The sequence below is a fragment of the Podarcis raffonei genome, chromosome 3 (genome assembly GCF_027172205.1).
Source record: "Podarcis raffonei isolate rPodRaf1 chromosome 3, rPodRaf1.pri, whole genome shotgun sequence".
Taxonomy (NCBI): domain Eukaryota; kingdom Metazoa; phylum Chordata; class Lepidosauria; order Squamata; family Lacertidae; genus Podarcis; species Podarcis raffonei.
This window is the reverse complement of record NC_070604.1, coordinates 63,858,329-63,870,867: the sequence shown is the minus strand read 5'-3', so window position 1 is coordinate 63,870,867 and position 12,539 is coordinate 63,858,329. Positions and strand designations below refer to the sequence as shown.

Genomic DNA, 12,539 nt, shown 5'->3' with positions numbered 1-12,539 from the left:
CCCCTTAAACCATGTAACAATTAAAATACAGCAGCAAGTGACTGCTGACGCTTGACCCTGCTTACATCCAAACAACTGCTTGTTTTAAAGTACTTAGCCAAAAGTTGTTAACACAGCTGAAAACATATTTAGTGTTCTCTTCTAAATATTACTGCCTTGTAGGTCAACAGCAAACTGGAGCGATTGCCTACCCCCCTGCAGTGCCTCCAAGACCTCCACCCACACAGGTTATTCTTCGATTTCTGTTGAAATTGTAAATTAATTGCATCTCTTTAGTGGTGGTACCGATTTCTGTTAATAATATTGTAATAATCTCTTCATTGAATAGTACCATCTCAGAACAGGGAAAAATGAAATGAAATAAATGTACAGGAAAACGATAACAAACAAAAACTACAGAATCCATAAAAATAAGTCCAATAAATATCCTGAACAATTCCATCATAAAACAGGGTAAGCTAAGCTGCAGTGAGGACAATTTTCAATTTAACCAAATATCTGGCTAAAGAAAATGGAACATCCAGGCATGTAAAATAACCTAATGGCATTTTGGGACGAGGTGATTGGCAAAATTGACAAAATCATCCACCAACACATTACAAAGATCCGAGAATTAGCCATAGTGAATTTGTTTATGAACCTGGACTTGATCACAAACCTTTCTTAGCAAATTTAACATCTTGGTACAAGATATGGCAAATATCTCTCACTGAAAAAATAACCGATAAATTGAGAATGGTGAGAGGAATTAAATGCACAGATACTTTTGTGAGAGAATGGTAGAAAAGTATTGCTTTCACAAACATGCCAGAAAACAAAAGAAAGGTCTCTAGCGTATATGCTAATTTATGGATATCATCATAATTAGATTTTATTTGTAGTAATGCTGTCAACATTTTATGGGAATTGTCATCTAGAAATCATAAGCAGGGGCCTGTCACTTACTGAATTCTTAGTTTCTATTCATCTACATCCGTCATGTTTTTGTATTTCACAGGACATTATGTTCCAGGTATTCTGGAAAAAGGATTTTAATAAGTACTTTAATAGTAATAAGTATTAAGCAATCATATAACCTTCCCACCGCAGTTTGCATCTGGGGCACCCCTTTCCTACCTCTTTGTGTGAGAGACAATGATGGCCTCACTCTGTGCCAACAGACTCTCTCACTCTGTGGCTTCTGAGCAGCTTACTTTTACCCCTGTTCTCCACCCTACCCAAGTTGTCACACTGAGTGGCATGAATCATTGTCTACATGCACCCACAGCAATAATATATATATATATAATGTTTTTCTCTTATATGTTTATATGGAAGAAAACAACTAGCAAAATAAACATATGTCACATACATGGTGACAAATTATCCGGAATGTCTCCCCCTGTCATCTTATAAATATTTGCCTTAATTCAAATATGCCTTGAATATTTAGGTCAGAAAAGAACTCTGTTTACTTGGTTAGTATCCAAGCAAACTTTCTTATCTGAGCGAGTTTTTACATTAGTAAACTTTTTAAAAGTACCAACATAATCTGTGACATTGGTTCTCTTCCTGTAGGCTGGAGCTCATGTTCACCGTTCATCAGATGCTGAAAGTCTAATAGCACACACAAGTACCTCACCTCAGCAAATACCAGAACAGCCAAACTTTGCAGATTTTAGCCAGTTTGAGGTTTTTGCTGCATCAGGTGTAAATGAAGAAGAGGATGATGAAACTGAGAAACAACCAGAGGTTTTGCAGGTTAGCATAGACATTATATCTTCTGGCTATATTATCTGAGTATCTGTTAATTGCTGTCCAGTTATATTCATGTGGTAATGTTGAATGCCATTGCCCAGTAGACACTTGATAGTGTCCAGATCTGTTTTATCTGGGAAAGACCGTAGCTGGCACTTGAAGAAATATAAAAGCCTCATACAATAGCGTTTCTGAGGATTCTGGTACTTCTCAGTGTGATCAGGCTGTTAAAGGCTTCACTTTTAGTAGTTATATGTGAGCTTCCAGTGTGTGCATTTGGCTTCAGTTTAAGTGTCTGATCTCATACCCATCCCCAAACCTGAAGATTATTTGAATCATTGCTTGCCATGATGCATTTTTGAGTTATTTCTGTCTGTAGGTAGAAAAAACACCTGATTCTGCTGGGCCTCTTAGAGTTGCCAAAGGTGATGGAAGACTTGAAGACAAAACAGTTTCTAGTACGCCTGCAAATACGGTATGTAAAATGTGCAACACGAGAACAGGTATTTCTCAACACGAGAACTGGGGTTTTTAATTAACTAATCATTAGTAATGATTAAAACTGAGTGCTGGTGAAGTTTATTGCTGCATGTATTAAGACACCCTCTATAATCTTTCAGGGCAAAGGTACAACGCCTCTGGCACCGCCACCAAAGCCTATACGCAGAAGGCCAAAATCAGAAGATGAGCTGAGACCGGAAGCTGAGGAGCAAACACAGAAAACAGGTGTCATAGCTGCTGTTCTTGCTTCACAGCCATCTATTCCTAGGTAACCCAAGATGTGTATAAGTACCTCTGATAACAAGGCATTTTCATTTTAAATAGAAAATATAGCCATTAGTAGCAAAGTATCTATGATATTTGAACCATTGAAATGCTAAGTAAAGCCACTGTGAACAAACTTGAATCCTAAACACAGTATAGAGTTTTAGAAAACTCTGATGCACAGCGTTTTGCATTATGTTACAATCTGCAAGAAATGTCTTTCCATGCATTTATTAAAATAGCATCAAGAATCTAATTTCAATATTAGGTGTACCATTCAGTCTGTCACACTCTTGTTATAAACATGGCTGCATGCACTTGACAGTTTCATGGGTTTTCACTAAGCAAGAGAATTTAGCCTTCTGCAATGTTCGTCAGAGACCCAAGGGGGACTAGTGAGGCTACTTTGCTGACCAAGGGCTTTGGATTTAATTCCTTCTAAAGCTCCCTCTCCCTTCCCAAAGGCTGCTATTTATTGTTCTACTCCCAGGCTAGTCACCATGTCCTTCTCTTTTCCCTCTTTGCTTCATAACCAGTTCATGCTAAAAATATTCAGAAGCCATGCGTTTTAGCAATTGAAGAAACCAGTGGCTACATTGCAGCAAAGAGGTTGCAATGTACCCCTGGTATGTGTATGATTTCTGAGCCTATGGCTGATGGGAATGAAAAACATGAAAGTATCAAGTGAAAAAAAATGTTGTCTTAGTTCTTGAAGGCTTAAAAGTCCAACTAAATTCTATGCAATCAGTGAAGGCTGAGATTTCTGTATGCAGTGAGTATTTGATTTGACCTGGGAGGTGTTCTAAGGGGGTAATTTAAGTAGATGGACCTTTGCTGTATCATGAGAAGTGTGGTGCATTTTTGACTTGGAGTTTAAACCAGCCTCAGCTTCATCTTTGACCTGCAGTATTAACATTGGACTACATGTGCAGGGCTGTTGTAAACCTAGCATCTCAGCACAGCTCTGCAAACTGTAGGAGGCATATATTACAGATCTGGTGACACCCCTTTTGTGTGCATGGCTGTTTTGGCTCAGAAATAAAATAGAATATTATGCAAACTAAATAGATGGTTATGCATTGCACACAAATTGAGTATTAGCACTTTTTTTGTGAGGCCTGGGTTGCTTGGCAGAAAGAAATGTACAAATCTGGATACAAGCTTGAATTTGCAAGACAGCTTAATTCAGTTCAACCTGCGGTATAGGAAACATGCTAATTGATTCTAAGCTAGTAAAGAAAGCCATGGACCTGCATAAAAGCATAGTCTTTGTATGCACTGCCTTAGTTTCAAATAGCTTTGAAGCACAAGGAAACTTCAAAGGGAGTTTTGAGATGCAATGCAAGGGAAAACCTGGGAAGTGTCACCAGGTTCATGCAACGTTTGTTGTAGCTCTGTAGGCTGTGGCCACTGACAGGAAAGGATGCCAGAATTCACATTTTTATTAATTGACGTGCAACTAAATAATACATTAAAGAAACTAAGGCATTGAGTAAAGTAATTAACTGATTTCAGAACAACTTTCTTGAGCCATTTGTCTACAAATAATAAGCACTTTCTGAATGTTGTTTCATGAACTTATCTCTTCAGATCGGTGGGAAAGGACAAGAAGGCTATTCAGGCATCAATCAGACGCAATAAAGAGACCAATACCGTTTTGGCCAGACTGAATAGTGAATTACAGCAGCAATTAAAGGTAAATGACATTTTTAAAAAAATTAAACACACCTTTTTTCTGACCAAATCTTTTGATTGGTTACCTTTTGAAGGCCGTAATCTTCAAGTTTTCCAAAGTAAAAAACCTTTTATCCCAGCTTTCAACACAGGCCATATTTCTGATCACACCCCACCCCAATCTTTTGGCGATTCTGCAGCTTCCTTCATGAAGCAAAGGCAGGGTTTTTGTTTTGGTTGCTGATATGAGCCAAGTGTCTGCTATTTTAGTCTTCTCCCCCAGCCCCCAGACACATGTGCACACTTCTCCCCTTAAAAACAGCAGAAAATAAGTTGATTTAGATTTAGAAGAATTCTCCATGGCTATTTATATAAAATTATTACATAGTTTTGAGGATGTAATAGAGTTTTGACGTATTACAAACATTTGTGCTAGCCTATAGTAAAGATTACTCTAACCATTGCAACTAAATGTATGTTTGTTTATCGTGATATCTCTTCATTTGTTCTATATAAATGGCAAATCTTTCCTTTGTAGGATGTTCTTGAAGAGAGAATTTCGCTGGAAGTTCAACTGGAGCAGCTTCGACCCTTCTCTCACTTATAAGCCAATTGCCATTAACTGTGAATTAATTAACTCTGAAAGGGGAAATTGAGTAAAAGGCCTAATTAAAGACCCATATGTTCAGCTCAGTGCACTCTTAACATTTTTTTGTGATTGTTTTGTCCTCTGTCCACAGTTGTATTTAAGTAACTTTTATAATTTTAATACAAAGAATGGAATAATTGTTTCCTTGAATGTTCTATATATTGGCACTGCCAACCTTCCCATTTTGTTGGGAGGGCACATTTTTAATTTGGAGCGAAGTTTGTACAGCTTCAGTGGCCTAGATCCCAAACTGAACTTGATTACCTTATGAATTTTCTATATTTCATGTCAAAGATCATGACTAAAAAACATCCCAGATATCTACTTTTTAAACATAGAAGCACATGCTTTTACACACCTTTCTTTTGATTGTGTAAGAGAAGGTTAACCAGCTGTGGTCATCAGTTTTTTCTTTCCCGAGTCACACTTTGCAACCCATCTGAAATTTCAGGCAGCCATTTTGATTCATCTTGCGCCTTCCAAGTGCCACAAATTTCCTTTTTTTGTTTTCATACTACCTTGCCATACCAAATGCATTTGGTTGTCTTTTCCTCTTTATGTACTTTGTATGTGGCCACAGCTTGACATTTGTTTCAATGTCTCCATTCATGACTGTCATTTTTCAGCATGCACGTAAGTGCATACCTTCTGTGAAAGGATTGGGTGTTGATCTCTCTGCCATGCACATTTCCTGAACACCACCCGTAGTTGCATGCTTTGCACATTTACCCTTTTATTAACTGGCACATCCAACAGACTTTACTGTAACACACTATGGTCAATAAATGTGTCAGTACCTCAACTCTTCTTTCCCAGTCCCCTGAAAACTATTTTTGTTCCTCAGAAGGTTCGCTTCATCTCTCCAAGCCTTATTCTTCTGGCTTGCAGACAGGCTTCATTAACACAGTTTCCTGAGTGTATCCTGCTATTCAGGTTGATGTACTGTATTAGGATTTGTTGTATATTGTATAATACACACCTTTTGATCTCATATGTAAATTTGCATTAATGCTGACTAACAGCAGATATTCTATTTAATGGCTTATTCTGGCTGTGGGATCATAGATGTTAAACTGCATGGATGTATCTCAGCAGAATCAGAACTAGCAATTGTGTGATTTTTACACCAATAAAACAGCACAATATTTTAACTTGGGTGAATCCTTTTAGTTTGGCTTAACACACTGAATTAGGTTGCTTTTCATGAGCCTGCAAATAGGATTTTGCACTGAGTATTTGGTTGTGAAGAAACAATAATGCTAAGACTACTTTGGCCACCATGTTGGCCAATTGGCTTGCCCAGCCAGCAGAACAAACTTAACACTCACACAACAGGATTCCTCCCCTTCCCCTCCAGAGTAGATTTTGGTAGCATGTGGAGCTGAGTAGAAAGGGAAGTCCACTCATGTGTGTATAGGAGATTTATCACCCTAAATCAAACATTAGGGAAAAGTCAAACAAAATAAAAAATTCATGGTATGTGTCAAAGCAGGAAAGAGACTCAAAGCAAAGAGTGAGAAAGAATAAACGTTTGTAACTACATGCATTAATAGACATCTAACAACACACTAACAATTTCTATCTACTGTACAGCAAGAAGAAATACTAAGTCACAGCAAATGAACTTTACTGTAGACAGGGGCAGGGAACTAGGTCTAGCCATCTGGATCTCTGGCTTCCCCCATGCTGCAGAGGAAAATTCAAGCCTAAACAGGGTTTGAAGTTTCCACCAATCATCTGATCAGTGCTGACTTCAAGCTCCACTTTCTGCAAGGGGCAGCTACACAGCTGATCCCAGCAACTTTGAAGTCATCACCTATCAGCTCTGTTTTCTACTGATGCACTACTATCTACAAAATTCTCAATGGGGGGAACTCAGTAGCACAAGCAATCCCAGCTGGCTTGCTATTGGCAAGCTTCCCTTACCAAGGTGCAATCAGGAGTGCACTATTAAGGCTCCGGATTGTGTGTTGGCAGTTTTGTGTCCATTTGGCCCTCACCAGACATCACCCATGACATGAAGTGTCATGGAAACAGCCTCACTGGCCAAATGAGGCCCTTGGCCAGCCTGATTTCCCCATGTCTGTTGTAGACACTGAACAGTTACCTTTTTCTTTTGGGAGCTGCATGACAGTTACAAGCGGCGGGAAGGTGAGGTAGTAAATAAAGCTGGGAAATTTCAAGAACAATTTACATTATCTTCAATATTGCAGATAATTGCCCTTTGCAGTGCAGAAAGCCATATAAACTTGTCATGGTCCTCTGTAGAACAAATCATTTGACACCTGGGACTTTGCAGAAGAAAAGCATTCTTGATATCTGTAATAATAATAATAATAATCTGATTTCTGAAAGATTATAAATGAGAATCAGTTTTCAACCTATGACAGAAGATCATGTAGCAATATGTGCAGTGGTGAAAGCTTGACCCATTTATGGCGTTCCATGCATTGCATTCCCTACAGAAATGGTGACCTGTAAAGCAGGCCTTGTTACCATTCAGTAATACCTTTCTTATCCCACTACTCAATTAGTATTGCACTTTTTCTCATCCCTGGTTTTAGTCTGCATGCAGATACTGAAAAAGGGAAGTTTGTACAAAGTGGTTTGTTTTTCAAAGTGAATCATTCATTGACTAGCAAATGCATCTTTCCACTGCAGCGAATAATGTGGAGATTTACAGCATTCTGTGTTATTTCTGACAGGCATTGTTATGTTACCTGTGTTAACACAGTTTGTATTCTTGCATTGCCCTGAGTTGTTCTGATGGAAGGGTAATTTACCAGAGGCTCCTGGAGGGCACAGAGCACCTTTGGAATGGAGACCCCAACCATAGTCCACAGGCAGAGCCATGCAAACTTCCTTCCTCCTGCAGGAGGAGCCAACACCATCTCCCAGACCAGCTGTACCAGTGAGCCAGGGTCTGTTCACTTATTAAGAAAAAATTAAGCCCCTAATCGTTTTGCTAGCCCCTTCTGTCCTTTAAATATAGGGATTACTGGGGCTGCTCAGCATCCGTTAGAAGAGCAATATCCTGTCCTTGCACAGAGTTTTGAGAAGTTTGCCTGGAGCAGCAGCTTCCACAGATTTCAAGGCATTCAGAAAAAGTTGTTGTCTATACTTGCTGGTATAATAGTTCTTTCCCCTTGGATCTAAGGATACTGAGCAGCTATCTTTCCTAAACATGCATTCGGATTGTGGACCTCACCATGCAACATTCTTAGGTATTTATTTTCTTGGTTTTAAAGTAAGCAAGCACTTGGAAAGCCTTAAGACAGTAATGGAGACTTTCCAGCAAAGGCATTCTGGAGCTTCTGTGGATCTCCTAGAAGAAGCATATGATAGATTTTTTCCGTCTCCAGAAGCCCTCCAGAAAACTATGATGGATTTCTGAGGGCAACTGTCATTAACACAAGCTCCTATTGCAGAATTCACCTGCTGTTAGGCAATCAGCTTTGGCAGAAAAAGAATACCATCTCATCTGCACTTGATACAAATTAACCTCTATTTCCCTAACTATTGCAACTGGTTTTAATTTTAACAGAAGCTCAAGAATATCCAGGTGACCCTGCAATGCTAGCTAAGTACAGTGGTGCCTCGCAAGACGAAATTAATTCGTTCCGCGAGTCTTTTCGTCTTGCGATGTTTTTCGTCTTGCGAAGCACGGTCTGTCGCAACTGCGCCTCTTCAAGCGGCTTTAAGAAAAAAGCGAACAAACTCGCAAGACGTTTTCGTCTTGCAAAGCAAGCCCATAGGGAAAATCGTCTAGCGAAGCAACGCAAAAACCGAAAAACCCTTTCGTCTTGCGCGTTTTTCGTTTTGCGAGGCATTCGTCTTGCGGGGCACCACTGTATTTGGTATGAGGAGTCATTTTGTTACAATATTACAATTTTAATTTGAAATACTTTTTAAAAAAAATATCCTGACAGATTTTGTGCCATGTTTATATCATTTTAGGGTAGGAGAAAACTCACATTTGGAATCTGGAATATCTTCAACCAGGAGTTGATGAAGCGTTACCACTGCCAAGAATTGGTGAGTAACATGTGAGATGCGTTCGAATGGCTTGTAAGAGATGCTGCGCTGTGAGATAACAAGTATATCGTTGAAAAGGAAGAGGCTAAGATCATGGGTGTGCTCATACAGCCTGCCAAAATTGAAAACAAAGGATTAGTCTTCCATGTTAGACTTCAGAGAAACTAACACAGATATTAATCAGTAGTATATTAAGCTTTTGAAAACGTTTAATTGGAAAAAAAGAACAAAAATCAGTAACCCTGTACTTGTTAAAGTGTAACTCTTAATTCAGTGTGCTTATTTAAGTCTCAAGCTAATTTTTCTGCTAATTTTTCAGTTTTAAGCATTAGAACTTGTCCTGCAACACATTCCTGAAAGTAATGGCTCTTTCTTAGGGGATCAATCAATAAGCCAATGGCTAATAAAAATATGTATTTTTTCTGTTAGAAGGAATGATCTCTGGGCCACTGATACAATTAAAGCAATACCCAGAGGTAATTAGAAGGCATTAACCACAGAGTGTCCTGTCCCACCCAAAAGCTTAGACTTGATTGCCGGTTAGTTCATCATTAGCACTGTTCATTTCTGCGGAAAGAATTCACCCAGTTTTGTGCAAAGAAAGAAAGAAATCAATGCATCTAAGCGGTAGGTTCTCCTTTATTAACTGAATAATTCATGTGCAAACAATTCATAAACATAACAGTCCTCAGCTACAAATAATAAACTATGCAAAACAGATTTAGCAACCAGTCATTGAAAGGCATCCCTCATTTTTCTTCCTCTACCCTCCTATTATTTTATCTATTTACCTGAACGACATATGGACTCTCTCTGAGCAGCAGATTAGCTGGGCTACATCTTGCATCGCAATTAGATACCTATTGGCTTTCAGTAACTTCTGTGGATTAAACATGAAAAGATTTAAAAATATTTGGATAAATTTGGATTATTTTTGTTTAGTTGTCCTCGGCTGCTGATGTATGTTAAATCACACACTTCTGTTAAACATCGGGAAGAAGGTTATACATGTCCCTTTACCCCAATGATGTGCTTTGTATCCACGAAGGCACACAGTTTCACAGACAAAAATTGCCTATGCAGCATATTCTATCTCCTAGAATCAGCTCTTCCCAAATGCATTTGGGTTCACTATGCCATAGCCATGTGTTCTTTTAATACTTATCTTGTGCTTCATTTTTGAGGAAACTACTACTTTTACAAAGTAGTTACTTTTCCTTTGTTATTCACAAGCACAACCTACTCCATGGCAAATTATTCTGCCTTTACCACGCAAATACATGCATTTCCTCTATATCACACTACGTTTGTCAATACAAAGTACTTACAGGACATCCTTGGATGCGTCTTTGTGTAGTTAATATCTGATCATCTCTGCCAACGTTCAGTTTTAGCTAGAAATTTAGTGTGGTAAACATAAGGTGAGTTAGCTTCTGAAGGATGAGGATGAAAGGAGAGATCTTATCTGTAATGCTCTTAGCCAAACATCCTTCAAGGGCGCTCCCATAGGTAGTTCCCCATTTGCAAAATGCCCTCTCTGGTGAGATGTGTCTTGTCTTACTCATCATTAACTTTCTGGAGGAACTTTTTTAAAAAATAAATGTTTACTCAGGCATTTGATGGCTGAAAGATGCTTTTCCTGGCAACCTTGAAGTAATTAGTTGTGAGGGTGTGTGGATGTTTTTAATTGTATTATTTACGATTTTAGTGTTTGCTGCCCTGAGCCTCTCTGGGAGGGAGGGCAGGATAAAAAAACCTCCAACATATCCTATATTCCTGTTTGCAACATTTAAGGCAGAGAGAGGAAACTTATGTCCTCAAGACTCCAAAACCCAGCAGCTCCAGCAGCATCTGGAGGAGCCACAAGTTCCCCATCTGCGCCTGCTGCCTTCATTACATACCTTTAGGTGCCAGATGAAAAAATTTCTATATAACCAGGCCTTGAGCTGAATTCTATGGCCTTTTAAATGTGTTTGCGGGAGGGGGTTATTGGTTTGTTTTGGTCCTTTTTTATTATGTATTTTGTGTTCTCATTTTGTATTTTTATGTTGTGAACTGCCCTTTGATATTTGAATAAGGGGTGGTATATAATAATAATAATAATCCAAAATCAAAACTTGAATTATGTTGGCTCTCCCCAATCTCAACTTACTACTGAGTGCCTTAGTGATCCCTGCAAGATCGTCATGCTAAAACAAATGTAGTAGACAAACCTGATCTAAGTAATCCTTGAACTGTTTCATTTGCTTAATTGCGGGAGTCAGCTCTTCACGGTCAGTGTGTTCTGGAGGAGTGTGAAGCCTCAGAGCATACAGGAGCGTGACGTACTCTTCAATCCTCTTAGATGGGCACAACAGAAATTCTTGGAGGCTACGTGTTACATAGATGCACTTAATCCATGCTTTAATTAGAAAAGTAGCAAATTGCATTGCATGTCCCAAGACCAACAAAGGTATGTCAAGCCATATCTTAGGGGCCTAGTGTAGCAGGTAAGACATAGGTTCTGTGGGTAGGAGGTTCACAAGTCCAGGAAGTAAGCAGTTTGCCTGTTCTCGATGAGGTTGCACTCTTCTTGAAGGGACAGTTACGTTGAAGAAATGGGTGGCAGGGAACCCTTAGGCCATGGGGTAAAATGCAGCCCTCTAGCCCTCCCTATCAGGCACTCAAAACTCTCCTCAGGCCATATCCCTTATGCTCTCTGCTTCACACCCTCAGTGTTTTTGCATGGCTGGAATGTACCTTTGAACTCTTTGCTTGTCTAGATGGAGAATGGAGACAAGTGTGTACATAGTAACTAGCCTACTGCACAAAGGTAAAATGTACATATGTTGCTCTGCCCATTTTTGCCTCTAGCATATACAAAACACCCATGCTTTGGCAGTGTCCTCCTTCCTATTTTAAACTACAAGACTTTACCTTCTCATAGTGGTAGCAACAGTCTTGTCATGTCTCTTCAGAAAGGCACGAAATACTGGAATAGTCTCCCTGCACTGTGAAAGCAAAAGGTTTTGACCATCAGCGTGATGTAATCCATAAAACTACAGACCAAATAAGGAGCAAACAGCAGCATTTCCATAACCCAGTTCTGTGGCCTGCTGTGGCACACCTTGTCCTTTGCCTCCAGCACTGAGGCAGACTTAACCTTAGACTCCGGCTCACAGTGGTGTCAGCATCTGGCAAGTAGCTGCTCAGTAAATATGGGCAGCCCAAAGACATTTTGGTAAGGCTGTGAAGCTGCAGACACCTCTTGTGCTTTGGGGTTTAATCAATGTTAGTTTCACACAACGCAGACCCACTGAGATTAATGGACAAGCCTAATTTAGGCAAGTTAGAATGTACAACACTTAGTTTCCCTTTCAATATTGAAAGTTGAGGCTGGTGAAGCCCTTTCCCATGATGCACCTTGAACTGTTGTGACACAAATCCTCAGGAGGATAGGGCTCTGAGATGCCAGATTGACAAGGCTGAGTGGGAAGGGAACTTCCAAATTACATGCTTTGTGCACAGATTACTGGGCTATTGCACTCCAGTATTCCCAACCCCATTATATCATACAGTAGAAGAACACAGCCTAGGATCATCATGGAAATTGCATCATGTTAAGACTATCTACAGGGCATGGTGGGCAGAAAGCAGTGAAACAAATACGGGCATGTAATCCAGTTTGCATAAGGTAACT

General features: G+C 39.5%; 2 protein-coding genes across 6 annotated transcripts in view; one reads left to right on the top strand and one right to left on the bottom strand.

The window, feature by feature from the left end:
- The window catches only part of REPS1 (RALBP1 associated Eps domain containing 1), a 40,335-nt gene extending 34,359 nt beyond the window's left edge, over positions 1-5,976 (top strand). For all 5 annotated transcript variants that reach the window (XM_053382046.1, XM_053382049.1, XM_053382048.1 and 2 more), the window contains 6 exons: positions 163-227; positions 1,558-1,740; positions 2,117-2,212; positions 2,358-2,506; positions 4,093-4,198; positions 4,715-5,976. In XM_053382046.1, coding sequence (XP_053238021.1) covers positions 163-227; positions 1,558-1,740; positions 2,117-2,212; positions 2,358-2,506; positions 4,093-4,198; positions 4,715-4,783 — 668 coding nt within the window. In that variant the 3' untranslated portion in view covers positions 4,784-5,976. The remainder of the gene's footprint in view (positions 1-162; positions 228-1,557; positions 1,741-2,116; positions 2,213-2,357; positions 2,507-4,092; positions 4,199-4,714) is intronic.
- The window catches only part of ECT2L (epithelial cell transforming 2 like), a 31,130-nt gene continuing 23,899 nt past the window's right edge, over positions 5,309-12,539 (bottom strand). The window contains exons 16-21 of the mRNA XM_053382056.1: positions 11,777-11,850; positions 11,074-11,230; positions 10,189-10,254; positions 9,652-9,740; positions 8,800-8,972; positions 5,309-7,144 (exon numbers count right to left, since the gene is read on the bottom strand). Coding sequence (XP_053238031.1) covers positions 7,005-7,144; positions 8,800-8,972; positions 9,652-9,740; positions 10,189-10,254; positions 11,074-11,230; positions 11,777-11,850 — 699 coding nt within the window. The 3' untranslated portion in view covers positions 5,309-7,004. The remainder of the gene's footprint in view (positions 7,145-8,799; positions 8,973-9,651; positions 9,741-10,188; positions 10,255-11,073; positions 11,231-11,776; positions 11,851-12,539) is intronic.